This window comes from Lagenorhynchus albirostris, chromosome 11 (genome assembly GCF_949774975.1).
Source record: "Lagenorhynchus albirostris chromosome 11, mLagAlb1.1, whole genome shotgun sequence".
Lineage (NCBI taxonomy): Eukaryota > Metazoa > Chordata > Mammalia > Artiodactyla > Delphinidae > Lagenorhynchus > Lagenorhynchus albirostris.
Window position 1 is genome coordinate 18,177,514 of NC_083105.1, and position 22,749 is coordinate 18,200,262.

A 22,749-nucleotide genomic window follows, 5' to 3' on the forward strand; every position below is an offset into this window, starting at 1 on the left:
GGCCATTCTGACTGGTGTGAGGTGGTACCTGATTGCAGTTTTGATCTGCATTTCTCTAATAATTAGCAATGTTCAGCATCTTTTTTTGTGCCTGTTGGTCAAGTGTATCTAACAAATGAACAGAGATTTGAATAGAAATTTCATCAAACAAGATATATGAATGGCTAAAAAGCTCATGAAAAGAAGCTCAACATCACTGGTCATTAGGGAAATGCAAATTAAAACCATAATAAGATACCACCTTATACCCACTAGGTTGGCTGTAAAAAAAAGACAGACAATAACAAGTGTTAACAAGGATGTGGAAAATTTGGAACACTTATACATTGCTGGTGGGAAGGTAAGATGGTAGTCACTTTGGAAAACAGTTTGGTAGTACTTAAGAAGTATAAATTTCCCACATGACTCAGCAATTCTATTACTAGGTATCTAATCAAGAGTAATGAATACATGTCCATAGAAAGACCTGTATGCAAATGATCATAACAGCATTATTCATAAAAGCCCAAAACTGGAAACAATCCAAACGTCTACCAACTGATGAACAGATAAACAAAATGTGATATATCAATACAATGGAGTATTATGCATCAGTAAAAGGAAGAAATATTTGATACATGCTACAACATGGTTGAACCTTAAGAACATTATGCTAAGTGAAAGAAGATAAATGCACAAAAGCACATTTGTACGAAATGTTCAGAAAAGGCTAATCTATGGAGACAGAAAGTAGACTGGTAGTTGCCTGGGGATTGGTATGGGAATGCAGACTGACTGCAAATGAATAAGAAGTTTCTTTTGGAGTGATAGAAATGTTCTAGAACTGGATTGTGGTGATGGTTACACAACACTGTAAATTACTAAAAATCATGGAATTGTACATATAAAAAGGATGAATTTTATGGTATATAATATATACTTCAACTTTTTAAAATAGAAAAATAAACAAGGACCTGAACAGACAATTTCAAAAAAGTAATTGTAAATATCCAATAAGCATTGTTAATCAAGCTCATTCCTAGTTTAAAAATAAATCAAGATAAACCCATGAAATGTATTTCACCAATTATGTTGGCAAAAACTAAGAAGAGTGAGATGATTCAGTATTGCTGAGGGTATAAGGCACTCTCGTACACAGTTATTAGGAGTATAAAATACTTCCATCTCTTTGGAGGTTGATTCAGGGGTACCTAAACAAACTTAAATGTACCCTTTGACCAACACCCTCCCCCCCAATTCCATTTATAAGTATCAATCCTACAAAAATATTTATACATGTGCAAAAACTGTAATAGCAAAATAATGGAAATATTTAAATGTCCATCTGTAGGGGAATGGTTAAATAATTTGCATAATTCAGACTACTTTTCAGCCTTTAAAAAATAGGTCAATCCATATCTACTGCCATGTAAAGATATATTGTTAAAAGTAAAAAACAAACAAAAAACCCAAACAAGTAAACAGCCAAAGTCATAAAGCAAGAAGAAAGACCTCACTTGTATAAAAAAAATACATGTCTGCGTAGAATCAGATTAAGGTTCCCAAGTCCCCTCTCCCAGAAAGCAGAACATGTATCCTTGCATCATGACTCAGGTCTTGGCTTTAGGGCTTTCTCTGACCAATGGAATGTCAACAGAAATGAATGTGCTAGCTTTAATCAAGGTTTTAAAAAGTATCACGTGTATCTAGTTATTCCCTCTAGCAGCATAAACTTGAGAAGCTTACCCTTAACACAACAAAAGCTAATACAATGTGTTACATGAAAAAGGTTCCAAAAGATACACATCAAACTGAATTATGTGTTCTTGCTGGGGAACAGTGATGCTATGAGAAAGAACTTCGTATACTTTTTAGTTTCTTGAATTTTACAAGTCTGTACCTAAAAAAAAATTGTTTAATGGAAAATGAAAAAAAGACATGGGCTAAAAGTAAAAGTATCTGGATTAGTGTGGTGGTATAAATTCTTTTCCTTTTCTCCAGTTTCCAATTTTTCCATGTAGTTTTAGTATATGTTATTTTTTAAAGTCTGGAGGAAAAAAAAAGCTAACTCTATTATCAGTCTAATGTAGGTAAAAAGACACATTATAATGGCGATGACAACTACTGATATTGCTGATGGCAACTTGAAAGTCCTTTGAAAATTATTCCAATAATCTTATTTAGCAATCACAATGACACTGAAAGGTAGGTATTTAATCACTCCCATTTCACAGTGAAGGAAAACAGGCTTAGATTACTTCCACTAAAGGACACATACATGGTAAGCAGTGAATCAGAAAATAGCCTTTTGGATTCTAAACCTCCAAATCCTGAATGCTATAATGACCATGTGATCAAAACATTATGCAAAAAGAAAAGAGGCAGTGATTAATTCTGTTTGGAAAAAGGAGGAGAGAATTGGTTCTGAAAGTACTTGCTTGTGTGAACCACTCTTAACAGCTTCCTATGAGAAAAATGGAAATGATAGCCTTCATTCTATATTCAGATTTTTGTCACTAACTCTCAGAGAAATATAATTTGAAAATATCCATTTATTACTTTTCATTATCGCTTATGACAACTAAAATTCATTATGGCTTAACATATACAAATATATTGCCACAAGCAGTTATATTAATATCAATTTAATAAGATGATTTCTGATCGGAAAAGGCAGTTTTGAAAACAGATATACTCCAGGGACTAAGGAAAACACAAAATGGACACAAATTTGTTCACTGTTAGGTTTAATTGAAAATGGCTAAGCTTCATCACTTTTGATAATTAAAGATGGAAGAAATGAAATGTTCTTAATCTAAATCGTAAAATAAACATTTGGTCTGAAAAAGTGTTGGCATACCTGGGAACATTATTGTTTGAATCTTCACTTTCATTTGCCAGGCCACCAAACAAATAGCATTTGTTACCATATAAAGAGAAGCTATGTCCCAGCCGAGGACAAGGAGGTAAACCAGAAGAAGGAGGATACGGTTTCACTTTTTTCCATAACCAACGACTTGCCTAAAAAAGAGCATAAATACTCTCAGACAAAACCAGGAAAGTGCTCCTATACTGTCAATAGTGTAACATCATACCAATACATTTTAATCTGAATCCGATCAGAAGACTTCAATAAGCTACTTTTGGGACAAATGACAAGTTAACCAGATAACTTCAGGAATTAAAATGAGTGTTCCAATAGAAATTCAGTCTAATCTTCCATATTCACAGCTTTCCACAATGGCAAACTAAGCTTATAATAATAAACACTAACAGTTATAAAATATTTTCCAAATGAAAAATTCAACATTATTTATAGCTTTAAGATTAAATGTAATTTATGTACTCTCACTTTTTGAAATTAGGTAATCCATGGATGGTATATATTTTAACCTTTAAATAAACATAAAGCTCATTAAAAAGTTTTTTTTTTTCTTGGCCGCTGCATGGCATGTGAGATCTTAGTTCCCCAAACAGGGATCGAACCTGTGCCCCCTGCAGTGGAAGTGCGGAGTCTTAACCACTGGACCACCAGGGAACTCCAACATAAAGATCACTTAACAAACCAAACTCCAAAACTTATTCTCTAGCCATGGATGCTTTCTTTATCTAAAACTATTTTTGAAAAAATGTTTAAATGGACTGCTTGTAAATAGGCATAATTCACCTACATCTGCCAACTACCAGATATCCTTATGATCACAGAAGTGGGAATATACAGTTCAGGAATAAAAGTCAGTTAGGGCTGTCACAGAGGGCTCTGCGTCTGGTTTATTAGAGAGTAAAATCTAGAAAGGCTATTTGAAACTGTTACCCCTTTTGTATGTACTGCCAGAAAGGGGAAAAAAGTGATTATTAGCGTGAGGGTAACAATTTCTGTAACTAAGGCAGAAGTTTTCAAAAACGTACGGTCTGGAGACCAGCAGGAGCAGGTGGAAACTCAGAAGGAATGCAAATTCTCTGTAGAGAATACTGATTCAGAAACTCTAAGGGCGGGACCCAGCAATCTGTGTTTTCACAAACCCTCCAGGTGCTTCTGCTGCAGGCTAAAGTTAAAGAAAGACTGCGCTAAGATACAAAAGCTCAAACATATAACTTGTACAACTGAGACTAAGTAATAGGTATCTTAATGTTACAAATGTTGCACTGGTTATTGGAAAAAGACTTACACTAGAAACTTTGGCTTTGGGACTTCCCTAGTGGTCCAGCGGATAAGACTCCACGCTCCCAATGCAGGGGACACGGGTTTGATCCCTGGTCAGGGAACTAAGATCCCATATCCCACATGCCACACGGCGAGGGCAAAAAAAAAAAAAAAAAAAAAAAGGAAACTTTGGCTTTTTAGTGAGCTGGAAATGTTTTCTTTGAAGCTATGAAATGTGAAGCTCACATTATTTTAAGCATGTTAATGAAACATTTTGCAATCTTTCAAAAAATTATGAGCAATATCATTAAAATTTCAGGTTGAGATAATAAATTTGAAATATACTTACTTGTAACTCATATAACTCATTGCTGTATCTTCCGTATTCAACCATTCCCCCAAATACTAATATTCTGGTACCATCACAGACAAATCCATGGGCAGCACAGCCTGGAGGGATGTCTCCTCTAACAGCTGGCAGGAACCACTGATTTGTAACTAGTTGCCAAAATAAAATTAAAACCAATTATAATAAACAGTTATCACAAACTATGAGTCTGTACTTTTATATGAATCATTTATATCAGTGGTTCTTAATTGGGAATGGTCTTGCCCACCCAGGGACAAAAAAAAATTTCAGTTGTCAGAACTGCAGGAGGAGGGTGTTACTGGCAACTAGTGGGTAAAAGGCTGGGGATATAGGACAGCCCCTAAAACAAACAAAATTATCCGGTTCAAATGTCAATCATGCTGCTGTTGAAAACCCTGATCTATATCACTTAATTTCTCAACAAAAACCCTACTTGGGGAGCATCATCCTCTCTATTTTACAAGTGAAAACTCTGACACTTAGGTTCAGTAACTTTAGGGTTGATCCTTGAGCAACTGGCAGAGCAAAATTCAAACCAGGTCTAACTTATTCCACACCCAAGGTTTTTACAGTCTACCAAATTGTCGACTAACTTTTTAACTTTTTTATGCTGGGGTGCCAGGAGGAGGAGAAAGTGAAAAAATAAAGTTTCCCCTACTCCACCATTTTATTAATTTCTAAATGACCACTATAATTAAGTTGTTTGGTCAAAGAAAAGTTATTGATCACGACATAGACTTCAAACTCATTAATTAGCCTTACACCAAGAAAAGAGCTTCCTTAGGACTGCTGGCGCATTGACAAGTGGGAAAAATGAAATTGGAACCTCCTTTCTGTTCCACGGAGGTACTCAAAGTCAGGGCCTCCGCGGCCGGGGGCATTTCTGATGTGCAGCGGCGCTCAAGGCGACAGTCCTCCCCGAGCGCTGAACGGCTGAGCTTGGGCACACACACCCAACCATGCAGACAGGCATCGGTATCACCCACGAGCCACTTCCCCGCTAGTGAAGAGCGCTACCAACGGGGTAAGAATCTTGACTAACAACTGCCAGGTACGGGGCTGTATTTGGGGTGAAAGTACCAGAAGGCCTCTCGTTTTCCCTCCTCATCTCCCCTATATTCTCTTCCTCCTAAAGGCAGGCAGGCAAAGACGGGAAAGGCCCGGAGGAGCTCTGGTTTGGAGGTGGGTTTTGACAGGGAGGGATCTCGGGGCCCCGGAGTGGGCGAGACTTCGGGAAGAGGCCCAGGCGGATGGAAACAGTCTCTCTCGCCTACGTCCGCCAGCAGGGCTGGGGCGGGGGGGTCCGGGACCGCCTGCCCGAGGGCCGGCGCGCCCCGCACGGGGGCCGGTTCCGCCCCGGCAATCCCGGAGAAACGGAGCTACAGCCCGGGACGCTGCGGGATTGGGGCCGCCCGGCCGAGACTCGCTCCCCGCCGCCCGCCGGAGGAGGCAGTGACCCGGCGGTGACAGCTGTCAGGGCCGCGGCCGCCGCCTCGTCTCCCCTCCCCCTCCGCGGCTCCCACAGGCGGGGCCGAAGAACCGCCGCCGCGCCTACCCGTGTTGTAGACGTGCAGCTCGTCGGCGATGCCCTCGTTGCCCCCTCCAAAGATGATCATCAGCTCCCGGATGGCCACCGCGCGGTGTCCGTGCCGGGCGCGGGGGACCGGCCCCGTGAAGGAGGAAACCCGCCTCCAGTTGAGGAGGCTGGGAGCCGCCATCTTCCCAACCCCCGCCCCTCTGTCCACAATGCACCGCGCCTGCTCCGGCGCCGCTGCTCCGGGAGGAGGGCTGGGACCCGCCTCCAGCTGTGCACGCGGGAGGAGGGGAACCCCACGGAGGAGGGTGATGGTCACGTGACCGCGGGCGTCCAGGGTGAGGATGGAGGGCTGCGGGGAGCAGAGGGGGTCCTGGCAAGGGAGCCCCACCCGCCCCGGGTGACGTGGCTGGTGTTGGCACCCTGGACAAGGGATTTTAGGGTGGAAGGAAATTTCCTACCGACCAGTCTCCCCTCCTCATCCAGAGCCTCCAGTTTTTTATTTGTGGGAGAAGATACAGCGTTTTCCTTTACGGCCACTTTGAGCATCTAGGATGTGCGAGTCAGACCTTTTAAAACAGGAGTCCCCAACCCCCAGGCCGCAGACCGCAACCTGTCCGGGCCTGTTAGGAAAGGGGCCACACAGCAGGGGCTGAGCAGGAGGTGAGCGAGGCTTCCTCTTCGCCTGAACTATTCCCGCCCCCCATTCCGTGGAAAAATTGGCTTCCACGAAGCCCGTCCCTGGTGCCAAAAAGGTTGGGGACAGATGCTTTAAACAATGACAACACAGCAAGGGAAAAGCTCTCGTATAGGTTTTGAAGTGCCAGGAGCGCGGGGAGAGGAGAGGGAAGTCCATCTCCGCCGAGGGCGTGACTGCGCGCAGAGAGCCTGGGCGTAGAGGATGCCCCTGAAGGCTGGGGGAGGGGGGCAGTCTGGACCATGGTGGAGAGGCCGCGAGCGCTGCGTGTCACTCGCGGCTGGGAACACCGGAGGGAATGTCGGAGCTAAGCCTGCAAAGGCAAGTCAGGCAGATCAGATTTGGAGGGTGACATGCCAAGAAGTTTGGGAACGGTGAGCCGTGAAAGTTGTTTTGTTTAAGCAGGTGGGAGGTTATATATAGATTTATCTTTTATTACTATCTAACATTTGAGGGTCTTTCATTGACAAGCACTGTCCTCCTTGCCTTATATGAATTAATTTGTGATTCTCCTAACAATCCAGTGAAGTGGGTACTGTTATTTCCCTTTCGTGGATGGGGAAATGAGGCACAGAAAAGTAAAGTAATTTTCTCATGGGCACACAGCAGAATTAGGGCCAGTATTCAAACGCAGAGCTTCTGATTCCAGAGCCCCAACCCCTAACCACTATACCATACTTACTGTGAATACAGTCATAAGTAACCCTGTTAAGTCCGGGCTGCTTTGTGATCTGGTCCTACACAGAATCACACTCAAAGAGATACAAGTCCAGTGGCAGAGGTCGGGGCGGGGAATGAAAGCAATTTAAATCCCTACCTCACACTCTAAAGATGGTATCAAAGAGGGAATACACATAATGTAGGCCAAATTTCCTAAAATTTCATTTCCCTCATCTTACTACTTTCAATTTCTCTCGTATGCCTAGCTCATCTCTCCTCCCCCAATTCCCTCAAACCTAACCATGCCTCTCCCACCTTCTCGTTCATCTAAACTGCCTTTTGAGAGGTAATTCTCTCCCTTTTAAAAAGGAATTCTTACTATTCTTTCCAGCTCCTGCTTTTCAAGTTCTTCCTGTCACTGATTAATTCCCCAGTTTCATAATATGGTCAAAGAGAATTTGGAATTGTAATAGGAAGGTGGCTGGAAACAAAGAAAGAAAGCTATGAATATTTATGTACTGATATTTTTCTTGGTCACATACATAACATGGGCTCTTAAATGTTTCAGTTATAAAGTTTTTAGGTATCTGAAACAATACTGGAAAAGTTGGGGTAGAGCCATGAGTTTTTCATAAAACTTTAAATACTTTATTTAAAGAATTATATTTTATTCTGAGAGTTTAGTGTTAAAATGTCCTAACTTTTATGACTGATACTGTAAGTGGGTGGTAGTTTTTTTTGTTTTGTTTTGTTTTTTTTAATGTCCTTATAGCAAAAGACTAAGGGTAAAATTAAAAGTTGCAAACCCAATGTTGATATTCAAATTAAAAAAAATCAAAACTGGTGTATGATATTCGAAAGTCTGCAAATCTCTGAACTAGGGAGAGATGAAGGCAAAATGTTAAGACAAAGGAGATTACAAGTGATAACTGGTTGCTTAGGTAAGGAGCTTCAGGACAGTGGTGGAGGTCTGTATTAGTTTCCTAAGACTGCTGTAACAAAGTACCACAAACCAGGTGGATTAAAACAACAGAAATTTGTTGTCTCACAGTTCTAGAGTGTAGAAATCCAAAATCAGGGACATGATCCCTCTGAAACCTGTAGGGAAGAATACTTCCTTGCCTCTTTCTGGCTTCTGGTGGTGGCCGTCAATCCTAGGCCTTCCGTGGCTTGTAGCAGCATCACTCCAACCTCTGCCTCCATCATCATATGGTGTTGTCCCTGTGTGTCTGTGTTTCTTCTCTTCTTATAAGTTCACCAGTCATATCAGATGAGGGCCCACCTAATGGCCTCACCTTAACTTGTTTACCTCTGCAAAGGCCTTATGTTCAAATAAGGTCACAATCACAGGTTAGAACTTAAACATATCTGTTTTTGGGGGGGACACAGTTCAATACATGACAGGATGCTTAATCCAATGGGAAAGATATTTTACCAGAGCACCTTGGACTCAACGCTGCTTAAGTGAGGAGTCTAGATTAGGTCCCCAATTCTCAGGAAAGCTACCTTCAATCTTTGAAACTTTAAGAATGGAAGTTACCACCTAGGAGGTGAGTGTAGAAGGGGAAGAGAAGAATGAGGCAGAATAGCGCCCTGAAGAAACCAACTTTTAAGAGGTAAAGACAGCAGGAGGCTCTCGTGAACGAAATGGGGAACGAATAGTGAGAGAAGTCAAAAGGGAACTGGGTGAGGGCGATGTCAAAGAAGCCACAGGCTAAGGGGCTTTCACAGAGTGGAAGTGGTTATCAAAGCCAAGAGCCATAGAGAGGTCAGAAAAGAAAAAGACAAAGAAGCAACGTCTGCAAACTAAGAGGTTATTAATGGCCTAGATTAAAATACTCAGTGGAGTGGGAGGAGGGAAGCCACAGAAGATCGAAGAATGAATAACAAGTGAGGACGCACAGATAACATGTATAGCCTGCTTTTTACAGACACTTGCCCCCAGAAGGAAAGAAAAAACAGTGGCTGGAGGGGAGAAATGGCTGTGTACAGAGCAAGCTTTTCTCATTCTTTTCCAAGGATGAGACTTGGAACATGACTGTGGGCTCAGAAGAAGGATCCAGTTGAAAAGGTAAGACTGAAGAAGCAATAGAGATGTCTTAGTCTGCTTAGGCTGCTGTAACACAATACTAGAGGCTGGGTGGTTTATAAACAACCAAAATTTACTTCTCACAGTTCTGGAGACTGAAAGTCCAAGATCAGGGTGCCAGCATGGGCAGATTCTGCTGAAGATACTCTTGTAGGTTTCAGACTGTTGACTTCTCACTGTATCCTTACCTGGTGAAAGGGATGAAGGAGCTCTCTGGGGTCTCTTATAAGGGCGTTAATCCCATTCATGAGGGCTCCACTCTTATGACCTAAGCACCAAAATACCAAAGACCCTACCTCCTAACACCATCACCTTGGGGGTGAGGATTTCAACATATGAATTTGGAGGGGGACACAGACATTTAAATCATAGCAAAAGAATATGTCATTTGGAAATGCTTTTTGTTACAAGTAGCAGAATATCCGACACAGTGTGGCTAAATGATAAGGCACTTAATTATCTTGCACAAGAAATCTGGGGTAGGTAGGTCTAGGGTTAATTTGGCAGTTCAGTGGTGTTATGGTTCCAGGTAGCAGTTCTGAATTTCTCTTGACTTTTCCTTTATGGTCAAAAGAAGGTCGTTGTACCTTTGGACATTGTGTCCCCATACAACCATGCCCAAAGGCATGAAGCAGGAGGACAGCCAGGATGGGGAAATAGGGCTTTCATTTTACAGGGAGGAAAAGCATCTTGCCCAGAAGCCACCCAGCATACTTGCTCTTAGGTTTCACTGGCCAGAACTGGGACATTTGGTATATTAAGATTACATTAGCTATAGTGACAGAAATAGGCTTTAAAAGTTTATGTTTCTCCCATCTAAATGAACTTTGGAAATGGCGGTCCAAAGCCAGCATGGCAGCTCTATTTCACCGCATCTTCAGGAATTTGTAGACTTTGTAGATTGGAATTCGTCCTTCCAGCTCATGATCCAAGATGGCTGCTCCAGCTCTAGCTATTGCATCTACACTCCAGCCAGCAGGAAAGAGTAGGGGAAAGGAATGTTCCCCTCTCCAGAACACATTCTGGAATTGTACATGGTATTTCTGCTTACATCCCATATGCCAGTATTTAGTCACAAGGCCACAGCTAGTTGAAGGAAGTTTGTGAAATGTAGTTTTTATTTAGAATGGCCAAGTGCTCGGGTAATAGTCAAGGTTCTATCACAAAGAAAGAAGAGAAGAGCAGACCGTGGGGGTCTTCTTGCAGGAGGGTGGCTATAGGAGTCTAGGAAAGTGTTTTTGTTTGTTTGTTTTTAGCCTCAGTAATGAGAAGCAGGCAAGGGAGAAGAAGGTTGGAAATGAGAATTGGTGAGTTAACCAAGTAGGCCTGTCTCAGGGCAGGTTGAAACTTGACTGAGCAAGATCCTAGAGGATCAAGAAAAGATGGATTCAGAAGTACATGAAGATTTACACATGGACTGGGGTTGAATATATGTCTATTGCATATATTATATAATTGTTTATATTCTATAAAAATATATTAAAAAACAGAAAGCTCATTGGACAGCACTGCTCTAGCCTTTTGAAGTTACATTAGAGAAGATGCCTTCATCTGTCACCACTTTCTCTCCTTCACTCCCGCTCCCCCATATCAAACACCATCATTTACCTGGAATCTTAGTATAGCATAGAGGTTAAGATCACGGGATTTAGAATTCAATAGGCATAGCCGTTTACTAGCTATGTGGTCTTGGTCAAATTATTTATTTTTTTGAGCTTCAGATGCTTTGTCTATAAAATGGGGATTGTAATAGCATCTATTTCTTAAGGTTATTTTGAAGATCAACTGAGATAATATATGCAAAGTACAGGCTGTCCTTGCTTTGCATGAGAGTGCAGTTCTGTGAAAATGGCCATGGAAGCTGAAACCCTGCAAAGCGATCTTAATTACTAATGGGAAAAATTACAGTTGTTTTGTTGTTTTGTTCATGATCTTTAAAAATTTTTGTCAAAATATTTAAAGTTCTCGGGCTTCCCTGGTGGCGCAGTGGTTGAGAGTCCGTCTGCCGATGCAGGGGACACGGGTTCGTGCCCCTGTCCGGGAAGATCCCACATGCCGCGGAGCGGCTGGGCCCGTGAGCCATGGCCGCTGAGCCTGCGCGTCCGGAGCCTGTGCTCCGCAGTGGGAGGGGCCACAACAGTGAGAGGCCCGCGTACCGCAAAAAAAAAAAAAAAAAAAAAAAAAAAAAATTTAAAGTTCTCTTACTGTTAGTTTTAAATGTCTAAAGAAATGAAAAAAATAGTAGACTTAATAGTAAACTTAATGTTTATTTGTTCTACTGTAATTTAAAACATTGGACATATTGAAGATGAAAATTAAATATTTAGGGCTTGTTTTGGTTTAGGTTTTGGTATAAAACTTACCAAGAGCAGCTGAGCAGTGTTTAACCTTCTTGCCATATAACTCACTGTAAGGAGTGAGCATCTTTTCTGTGCCTTGGAAAATGGTCATACTCCTTTCTAAGTTTGGATCAGCTTCCCATATTTTATCCTTTGCACTTTTAACATCATAAAATAACCTTTGAGAGTTCCTCTAATATGAATTTTTTTGCCCATGTCATTTCCTCTGGAACATCTCCATCCCTCTCATCACAACCACTTTCCTTATTTATGTTCGTAAAATCACCCTTACTAGATTTTTCTGGCTGCATAGCTAGAGTTGAATAGCAACAGTATCATCCCACGGCCAACTAATTTCTTCTCTAACTTCATTTACCTTTGATTTGAATGTCACTCCCACTATTATCATTTTTTGTTTCTTTGCTAACGTTTCTCTTTGTTGGCCAATTCTATTATCCATTTTTGTAGATGTCACATGGGTTTCTCACTGGGAATTAACGAAGCAACACAACTACATGCTTTGCTGTCTGTACATAAGCCGAATAACAGCTATCCAGTGACCAATCAAGGACAGACTGTCAAAGAAGTGACACGATTGGTCACTCATCATTGATGTGGCTCTGTTATCAGCGTAGTAATTTTGTGGACTGAAAAGCTAGCAGCAAAGTTAGTAATTATCCAATTACTCAGTTGATATACTGTGGTAACAGATTTGAACTGTGTTGTAGGGGGACTGATGTTATTAAACTACACTGTGGTGACTGAAATTGGTGCTGATGCCACGCAGAGCAAGGACAGTGCTGCGCTTATGAAATGCCTAGCACGTGGTTAGCATTTAGTAAGTCATAGATTGTTTAACTTCTATCATTTTCATTATATTACTACTGTTTCTACCCCTCCTTAGCTACGGGCCACTGAGGAGTCAGTCCGAGAGGGAGGGGCTGGTGCTGGGAGGTGGCAGACAGTGCAGTATTTTCAGCCAGGAGTGTAAAATGGCCGTGTCCAACGGATGCCTTAATCTCAGTTGAGAACTCAGGCCAAGGGCTTATTGGCAGCAGTCTGAGAAGGGGTTTTGAGGAGTGCCAGCAGGTAGGCAGAGCTCAACAGCAGAGAGCCTAGGCAGGCACTGTTCCTGAGACGGAGGAAGCAGATGGTGTCTGAGAGGTCTGCTCCCAGATCACAGGGCTCCAGCCATGGCGAGAGCTGCGGCCAAGGCCTGGAGAGGGCAGCTGGCCGGAACGAGGCAGGACCCCAGGCCAGGTAGAGCCTACACCAATTACCAGAGGAAGGAGCTGGCACAAAAGCCAGGGAGGAAAAGCAGTCATCTCACGTGGGAGAAAGGGACCCTGTGTGCAGAGAGTCAGGTGCAGGAGCGATTGCTGCAGCTCCGGGGGTAGCAGGCAAGAGCCAGAGCAGCTAAGCTCTGGACAAGGAGATGACCCATCACTGAGCCCCACCAGCCAAAGAGAGGGAATTGAGGCCCCCATAGTTGTATTTCCTGCCCCATGTGGATGATCCTGGAGCCCAGCCCTGGGAGACAGAGGCAATAAATAGAGGCTTGTCAGCCTGACCCAGTGCAGTGATTCACTGCTGCTGCACAATGCTGCTTCCCTTCCTTCCAGTCACATTTATCAGCCTTAATAGAGTTTATCTTACCTACTTATCTACAAAGTAATACACTCAGCCAAGGCAGGCCCATTGGGTAAGAAATGATGAACATTTGGCTTTCAACTAATAAGAAATAAACATGGAATAATAATGACTCAGATATACATTGTGTTGACTAATGATAGCACAAATCGAAAATGCATATAGATCACATAGGACTGTGTTCAGGCAGATAACCGAAACCTAAGCAAAGTAACTTAACTGCATCCAGGTTTATTTTCCTCACACGGTTAGATGCTCCGTAAGTAGTCAGCTCAGGCTGCTCTGGTGACTCCTGGTGCCATCGGGACTGAGGCTTCTCCTGTGTTCTTGCTCTGCCCTCCTCACTTAACATGTGCAGGGCTGCTGAGTCACCCAGCGCCGGGGCATGGATAGTTTCCATTTGCTTATGAAGATCTATTCTCTACTCTTCTTTAACTTGTTCAGTGCCGTGAGGCTGACCTAAATGTACTACATCACCTGACGTCTCCACGTCTCTGACTTCCAGCTGGGTTTGGCCAATGGGAGGCACCACCAACAGGAGATTGTAAGGTTGGGGTAATGTACCTCCTAGTCCCTTTCGTGGGGGTGAACAGAGGGCGCTCCTCTTGGGCAGCCCTCCCCTGCGGCTGCTTCCTCCCACTCCTGGTGCTATAGCATCAATTTTTTTTTTTTTCTGGTACGCGGGCCTCTCACCTCTGCGGCCTCTCCCGTTGCGAAGCACAGGCTCCGGACGCGCAGGCTCAGCGGCCATGGCTCACAGGCCCAGCCGCTCCGCGGCATGTGGGATCTTCCCAGACTGGGGCACGAACCCATGTCCCCTGCATCGGCAGGCGGACTCTCAACCACTGTGCCACCAGGGAAGCCCTATAGCATCAATTCGTAACCAAGTTTCCCTAACACTGACTACACCTTTTCAAATAGTGCCTGTTTTAAGAGTCTCCACCATTAGCTCACTGGGGTGGGCCATCTGTGTCCTGCCGGGACCCTGACTGACTCACCACAGCGGTCTCTGCGCACAGCCCGTCGGACCATATGCAGCAGCACGGGGTGGGCCTTTCATCCACAGGGCTGAGAGATGGCGACTCCACCTCCAGGCACCAAGGTTGGGTTTCAGACAGGAGGAAAGGGCAAAAGGCATCAGACAGCTCTTTGCCAGGAAAACAGTAGCTTTCTAGGAAGTCACAGCCAGCCAGCTTCTGCTCACGTGCCGCTCTAGCTTCAGGACCTCTGAGGAGGTGAGTATTTTTAACTGGACAGTTGCCACCTCAAATGACAGCGTGTTTCTATTTGAAGGGAAGAAGCAGAGAGGTTATTAAGTTGTACCAGGCTACCAGTGTTTGAAACAGCATATAACTCATTTGGGCTTTTTGAAAAAAGTTACCGATTGCTTACTGTTACAATTTCTTTCTCTTGTTTATACCTTGGGGTGTCTTCATGCAACAACAATAATAATCACTTCCATGTTCTGAGCCCTTACTGGCTGCATTACATGCATGAGGTCTTTTAACCCTCACAGGAAGCTTCCTCACCTTACAGATGAGGAAACTGAAGGTGAGATTTTCAGGAATGTGTAAGTGTAACATCTGAGCTAACACCTAGGTCTGTCGGTCTGTCTCCAGAGCCCAAGCTGGTAGCCACTACACTTAGGGTGCCCCTTATATCCTACATCTCTTTCTATTCTCATTTCTTCCCCAGGGGAGAATCTGTGCATCCAATTTGGAAATATAGGTCATAGACAGTAAGCCTCTTGCAGCTCAGCACATGGCCCAGCAGAAATAAAGGAGGGGCTTCTCTGGTGGTGCAGTGGTTAAGAATCCTCCTGCCAATGAATGGGACACGGGTTTGAGCCCTGGGCTGGGAAGATCCCACATGCCTTGGAGCAACTAAGCCTGCAAGCCACAACTGCTAAGCCCGCAAGCCACAACTGCTGAGCCCGCATGCTGCAACTACTGAAGCCCGCGAGCCTAGAGCCTGTGTTCTGAAACAAGAGAAGCCACCGAAATGAGAAGCCCACACTGCAATGAAAGTAGCCCCTGCTCGCCACAACTGGAGAAAACCCACTTGCAGCAACAAAGACCCAATGCAGCCAAAAAAAAAAAAAAAAAGACTCGTGCCACTGAAGAACTGCATTTTATTTATTTATTTGTTTTTAAACAAACAATTTCTTTTTTTTTAATTTTATTTATTTTTTATTTTTGGTTGCACTGGGTCTCAGTTGTGGCAGGCAGGCTCCTTAGTTGCGGCTTGCTGGCTCCTTAGTTGCGGTTCACTGGCTCCTTTAGTTGTGGCACGTGTGCTCCTTAGTTGAGGCTGGTGGGCTCCTTAGTTGTGGCATGCGAACTCTTAGTTGCAGCATGCATGTGGGATCTAGTTCCCTGACCAGGGATCGAACCCACGTCCTCTGCATTGGAAGGCAGATTCTTAACCACTGCGCCACCAGGGAAGTCCTGAGGAACCAAATTTTAAATTTTACTTAGTTTTAATCAATTGAAATTGAAAAACTGATTCACGATTCAGTTATTGGAAAATTTTGAAGTATGTTGGAGCAACCTGAATATGTGAATCTATTTTTTTTTTTTTTTTTTTTGCGGTACGCAGGCCTCTCAGTGTTGTGGCCTCTCCCCTTGCGGAACACAGGCTCCGGACACACAGGGTCAGCGGCCATGGCTCACGGGCCCAGCCGCTCCGCGGCACGTGGGATCTTCCCGGACCGGGTCACGAACCCGTGTCCCCTGCATCGGCAGGCGGACTCTCAACCACTGCGCCACCAGGGAAGCCCGTGAATCTATTTTTTAAACTGTAAATTTTATCAAATCTAAATACATATCAATTGTTTCTGATGAAGTTTAGTTTGGGAATTGAGATGTGTTGCAGGTGTAAAATACACACCAGATTTCAAAGGCTTCATACAAAACAAAAAGTGTAAAATGTCTTGTTAATAAGTTTTATACCAATCACATGTTGAAATAATGTTTTTGTATATATTATGTTAAGTAAAATTTATCATTAAAATTAATTTTACCTCTTTGTACTTTTCTTAAAGTGACTACTAGAAAATTTTCAATGACAATGTGGCTTGCATTATATTTCTGTTGGGCAATACCACTTTAGAAGGTGGCAGTGAGCAGAGGCAGACTCATTTCTTTATAGGAATGAGGGAGAGAGGCCATTGCTAAATAAATTCCATGATCCCAGGCAAAGTGCTGGCACCATTTCCTGGATTTCTGAGAATCAATGGCAGGAACACAGAACAGCACAGAGCTGGGTGGGGTTGATTCACTGCCTGATTCCTTCCCATGTTCAGTCACAAAACACACCATCTTGAAATTTCCATCACTATCATTGCCTTGGTCGAAGGGAGACCACAGTTTTTATCTGGGCTTTGATTTGGGGACAACAGCATTTTAATAACTAGGGCATTTTAGGAGAAGCTAGTGGCCAGGAAAGATATTCTTAAAATCAGTATGAACTTAATTTTTTCACTTCTGCCCTCTCAAAGTTTACCTTAGACCCAATGTGTGGTGGAAATTCACCCTCCAAGCATCTGCTTTTCTCCAGTTTGGAATGTTTTCCTCCAGAGCAGCCTTGTTTTTGAAATGATTTGCAGGCGGCCGGAGGAGGCTGCGAGAGGAAGTCTGACCCGCCAAGCCCATCTGGAAGTGGTTTCAGGGGCCACATCACTCAGCCAGCACAACGCCTAGATTCCCAGCTGCCTGGAACAGGGGTGGAAGAAACCCGAGCTGCTCCAGAGTCTGCACAAGCAAGGGAGGTGCAGTGGGGGAGGAAGACTGTCTTGGAAACGGAATATTGGCCTTGAGGCTCTCCGGCCCTTTGAGATTTCCAGTGGGATCGTAGAAGCAGCTGAAGCAGCGTGAAGGGCAGCATCCCAGGGCCAGCCACCATTTGAATGCTCTGCCCTGCAGCTCTTCTGGACGAAGGAGCCCTGCCCTCACCACCCACCAGGTAAACAGACATTTACAGCAGGGTGACGGCCTTTCTGTTTCACCCTGGCCTGCTGGCAGCTGTCCGTTATTTTGCTGTAGATGCAAGAAAGTAAATCAGAGGTGGACTGTCCCACGCAAACCACCTTCAGGCGCTCCAGCTGTTTGTAGCATGCTAGCGGCATCTTCTTCTTTTTTTTTTTTGCCATCGCTGCAAATCCAAAATATTCAATGTGCAAGTTTTTCACATCCTGGACTGCTTTTCCAGACCTGGGTTTATGTCCGTCCCCCTACCCCCAAATAGTGTGATTTACTTACTATTTTCATCATATTTTAAGCGTGGAAATCATCTGTTAGCTAGGACTGTATAAATGCTAGCATTTAACGCTGGTATGTTTCTGAGCCACAGAAGATTTAATTGAGCTGTGATTCATGTTTTCAGAACCTGTCCTAGGAAGCTATTCTGAGGGCCCCAGTCCCCCCCCCGCAAAGAACTGGCAGTTGTATGAAATCTAAATGAGGCTTATTGTAAATATGGTAGTCATAACGGTCGGGTTGAAAATGCTTTTTAACTTTCAAAAAAATGTCTTCTTTTGTTCACTTTATGAGCAAGCGTAATACTTTGGCTAAGCCTGATATATAATTTATGACATAAGTTAAGAAGGGATAGTTAATAAAAGAGTAAGAAGAGAGAGAGGAAGAAAATATGATATCCAAACATCTGAATGTGCTGTGGAAAAAAGTCAGTCCTCTAGCTGTTTGGCCCGTGCAGCCAAATATCCAAAGTGACATTGGTTTGTTTTGTCTTTTCCTCTGAATGTTTTGGTGTTGCATTTGTGTACAGTATCCTTTGCGTGCTGCATAATGGAATTCCAGGCTTCCATCTAACTCAGTAGAGCAGTGCAGGGCAGTGGTGGGAACATGGGCTCTGGGGTCCGACTCACAGAGTCTGTGCGCTGCCACTTATAAGCTTTATAAACTTTGACTCTGGGTGACTCTATCTCTTCATCTGTAAAATGGGAATTAAGCGACATCATGTGTCTAAAGGACATAATGCAGGATCTGCAGAGTAGTGAGGCCTCAGGGGAGGTCAGCTTCTCTGGTGGTGCTGATGATGACAACGGTGATGGTGAAGGTGACCACACACCCTGCACTGGGCCACAGCCCTGCTTTTGACACATTGTTCCCTCCCATAGTCCAGTCGTCCAGTGTTCCTCACATCTGTCCAAGTTGTCTCTCCAGGGTTCTGCTTCCTTCCTTCTTCTCTTCAAACACCTCTCCTTTTTTTCCACTCTGGCTCTCTTTAGTTCTCCTGCTTCTTCCCTTGCTGAGAGAAAGACATGCTCAGCAAGCCACAGCCCTCACCATTTTCATTCCTAGTTCCCAGGGGGCATGATTCTAAAGATTTCTTTTATTTCAGCGTCTGCCAAAGAATGTTCCAAAGAAGATAGTCCCGTGGGGAAAATACGTTCTGTGAGCCATATCCCCCTCTCAGCACTCTCAAGGCATGATGGCATTTTAAAGGTCCTGAGAAGTCCCGCAGAACAGGGGTCTCCAACCCTCGGGGCTCAGACTGGTACCGCTCCGCGGCTGTTACGAACCGGGCCGCACAGCAGGCGGTGAGCAGCGGGCGAGCTCAAGCAAAGCTTCATCTGCCGCCCCTCACCGCTCCCCATCGCTCGCATTACCACCTGAACCGTCCCCCCCGCAGCCTTCCCCCCACCGTCTGTGGAAAAATTGTCTTCCACCAAACTGGTCCCTGGTGCCAAAAAGGTTGGGGACCGCTGCTGCAGATGAGAAATCTGCTTAAGTTTGTTGAAGTTTGTTTTTTAACACTGTGATTCCCAGTTGACACAGAGCCATTTTATCACATCATATAGATTAACATCGGCACTCTGCAATATCCTATTCTTTTTTAAAATTTATTTATTTTTTGGCCATGCCATGTGGCATGTGGGATCTTAGTTCCCCGACCAGGGATCAAACCCGCACCCCCTGCAGTAGAAGCGGAGTCTTAACCACTGGACCGCCAGGGAAGTCCCTGCAATATCCTATCCTGACCACATGTGTTTTCACCCTGGTTCCTCTCATGGACATCCTACCTTCATACCTTTCCTGGCGAACACCCAAGGGGACATCTTGTTCTCCCTTCCCTGGTTAAGGACAGATGATTGATCACGCATGCCATACTGATATGTAGAAAGTCTGGCCTAAGGTGGGCAGCAGGGATCAGCAAACATTCCCTGCAAAGGGCCAGGTAGGTGGCTCTGCAGGCCAGATGGTCTCCATCGTGACGACTCAGTTATGCGGAAGTAGTGTGGAAATGGCCATGGAAAAAACATCAAACAGCACCATCAAAGAATAAGCCTGGCTATGTTCCCACAAAACTGTATTTTTAAAAAACGGTGATGGGCAGGATCTGGCTGTAGTTTGTCAGCACCTGGTCTAAAGCCATGTTGTGAAAGAATGCCTCAATCCATCACAGGAGAAAGCAGGATGGGTCATCCGCAAACTGAAGACATCCCCACCCTGCTTATTTTGGTGGATCAGGAGTAAGCCTTTGATGTTCCAGCAAAAAGTAAAAAGGCCAGAGGTGTTTTGTTGGAGGCCAAATTCCTAAGTCCTGGTTTTGTCCTTCTTTCTCTTTTCTTCAAGTGAACCCATGCTCCTGTCCTGTTCATAACTCTGTAGTCTGCCTGGTTTAAGTTGAAGAGCTCTATTAAATGTATTTTTTTTTTTTTTTTTTTTTGCGTTACGCGGGCCTCTCACTGCTGTGACCTCTCCCGTTGTGGAGCACAGGCTCCAGATGCGCAGGCTCAGCGGCCATGGCTCACGGGCCCAGCTGCTCCACGGCATGTGGGATCCTCCCAGACCGGGGCACGAACCCACATCCCCTACATCGGCAGGCGGACTCTCAACCACTGCGCCACCAGGGAAGCCCTATTAAATGTATTTTATGCCCATGTGAACTTCAGGGTCAAGTCTTAGAGAATACCGTGAAATCACAGAGCTTCTTGGCCGGTCTCTTAACCTCCCTGAACTTCAGTTTCCTCATCAGTAAACTGAGAAGAATAACCTTATAGGGTTGTTGTGAGAATCAAATTAATTAATATACATATAAAGGTCTTAGAACAATGCCTCGCTAATAGAAATTACTATGTGTCTCCTTATCATTGTAATAAATTATTTAATTTAACCTGCAAAACAATCCCATTTTACAGACTGGGTTTTGTAAGTTGCCGAAGATTACACAGTAAGAAATGAGGCAGAACCAGGATTCAAAGTCAGCTCTGTCTAATGACAAAACCCATATTTCCACTCAGGTACATGCCCTGCCAGATTTAAGTCATTCAAATATACATTTTAGGAGCCCCTGTTTTATATTCCTTTTTGATTCCCAGGTCCTTTCCTATTACCTCCTTACCTGAACCCATGGCAGACATGATTAATCAATCACAGTGCCCTTCCTTCCTTCCTTCCTTCCTTCTTTCCTTCTTTCTTTCACTGAGTCTTGTGATGGCTTTAGACTCCTCAATTTGTCAGTCCTGAAAGCTCCTACCAACTGATTAGAGTTGGCATGTAAAATAAAACTTATGGGCTCTGATTTTTGGAATACTTTTCTGGAGTCCCTCCCACTTTTGCCTTTCTTCCAAGGCAGAGCTAATCCCCTTAGCCACTGCCAGGTCTTAAGACATTCTTTCCAGGTTTGACAACAGGCCCAAACTCTTCGACATTTGGTAAAACAACTCCCCATGCAAGATCTTCTGGGACCTGTTTTTAAACCTAATAGACATTTCTCTGGTCCAGATCAATTCCCTAAGCTCTCCTTTTTCTTCCTAGTCACAGGCCCTAGGACCTTTCCCCTTTGAAGCTCCAACCATCCAGGGCCTTACCTAGGGATTTCCTCTTTCCAACACTGTGAGATGGCTCCCCAGCTGCATCTTTCTTGCTGTCCTGAAGACAGGCCTATGGGCCCTTAATGCTGAAGGCGCGACTCTTTGTTACTACAGGGAAACTACAACACAGAAGTCACTCAGCTTAGGAAAGCTTACAGAGGCTCAGGGGACATGGTTCTGGGGCTCCTTGTGATGGTAAGAGAAAGGCCAATAAGAAGACCCGAGCCCACCGCTTTTATTTTAAAAAATTATTTATTTGTTTGTTTATTTATTTTTGGCTGTGTTGGGTCTTTGTTGCCGTGTGCAGGCTTTTTCTAGTTGCGGTGAGCGGGGGCTACTCTTCGTTGCAGTGCACGGGCTTCTCATGTCGTGGCTTCTCTTGTTGCGGAGCATGGGCTCTAGATGCACGGGCTTCAGTAATTGTGGCACGTGGGCTCAGTAGTTGTGGCTCACGGGGTCTAGAGCACAGGATGAGTAGTTGTGGTGCATGGGCTGTTCCATGGCATGTGGGATCTTCCTGGACTAGGACTCGAACCCGTGTCCCTTGCATTGGCAGGCGGATTGTTAACCACTGAGCCACCAGGGAAGCCCCTGCTTTTATTCTTGTAGTGGGACCATCAACCTGGCTTTACCCTCCTTCTGGCTTTTTCCTTAGTGAGGGTATGCAGACCCTTTTCTTCCTGGGATTGAAGAACAGAACAACGAGAGCCCTTTCTTCCTCTCTCCTGTTTCTCACTCATTCATTCCACACACATTTCTTGAGGCACACAGAGGTAGGTCGGCCACAGTCCCTGTCCTCTGTCATCTCATGGTCTAGTGGAGGAGACAGGCACACCCATGATATTAGAACACAGTGTTCTGAGTGCAGGGATAGGCATAGGAATGGAGATTAGGGGAGCACCCAGGCAGGGTAATCAGGTAAGGCTTCCTGAAGGAGGAGGAGGAGTCTTTAAAGCACAAGTAGCAATTTACTGGGGAAAGAGGAGGGGAAAGGGCATTCCAGGCAGAGGGGACTGAATGAACCAAAGTTCAGTGACAAGAAAAACATAGAGGGCTTCCCTGGTGGTGCAGTGGTTAAGAATCCGCCTGCCAATGCAGGGGACACGGGTTCGAGCCCTGGTCCGGGAAGATCCCACATGCCGCTGAGCAAGTAAGCCCATGTGCTACAACTACTGAGCCTGCGCTCTAGAGACCGCGAGCCACAACTACTGAGCCCGTGCCACAACTACTGAAGCCTGCACGCCCAGAGCCCATGTTCCACAACGAGAAGCCACCGCAGTGAGAAGCCCGAGCACCACAACAAAGAGTAGCCCCCGCTCGTCACAACCAGGGAAAGCCCGCACACAGCAACAAAGACCCAATGCAGCCAAAAATAAATAAATAAATAAATAAATTAATTAATTTTAAAAAAGAGAAGCATAGACCTGGGTGTGAAGGACAGTGGAGGGCT

The 22,749-nt window shown here is 44.4% G+C and overlaps 2 protein-coding genes across 9 annotated transcripts in view; one reads left to right on the forward strand and one right to left on the reverse strand.

Moving 5' to 3' along the window:
* HCFC2 (host cell factor C2) overlaps positions 1-6,220 on the reverse strand; it is a 46,691-nt gene extending 40,471 nt beyond the window's left edge. For all 5 annotated transcript variants that reach the window (XR_009543262.1, XM_060164688.1, XM_060164689.1 and 2 more), the window contains exons 1-3: positions 6,049-6,220; positions 4,473-4,621; positions 2,840-3,000 (exon numbers count right to left, since the gene is read on the reverse strand). Coding sequence is in view for 4 of the 5 variants with exons in the window: in XM_060164688.1 (XP_060020671.1) it covers positions 2,840-3,000; positions 4,473-4,621; positions 6,049-6,211 (473 nt within the window). In the remaining variant the exon portion in view is untranslated. The remainder of the gene's footprint in view (positions 1-2,839; positions 3,001-4,472; positions 4,622-6,048) is intronic.
* Positions 6,221-6,247: 27 nt separating this feature from the next.
* GLT8D2 (glycosyltransferase 8 domain containing 2) overlaps positions 6,248-22,749 on the forward strand; it is a 58,103-nt gene continuing 41,601 nt past the window's right edge. Inside the window, exons 1-3 of one of the 4 annotated variants that reach the window (XM_060167177.1) lie at positions 6,248-6,365; positions 9,316-9,455; positions 17,070-17,425. The gene's annotated coding sequence lies outside the window, so the exon portion shown is untranslated. Of the gene's footprint in view, positions 6,366-6,959; positions 7,099-9,315; positions 9,456-16,730; positions 17,426-22,749 lie in introns of those variants that run through there. The other 3 variants (XM_060167178.1, XM_060167179.1, XM_060167180.1) reach the window with 3 other exon arrangements.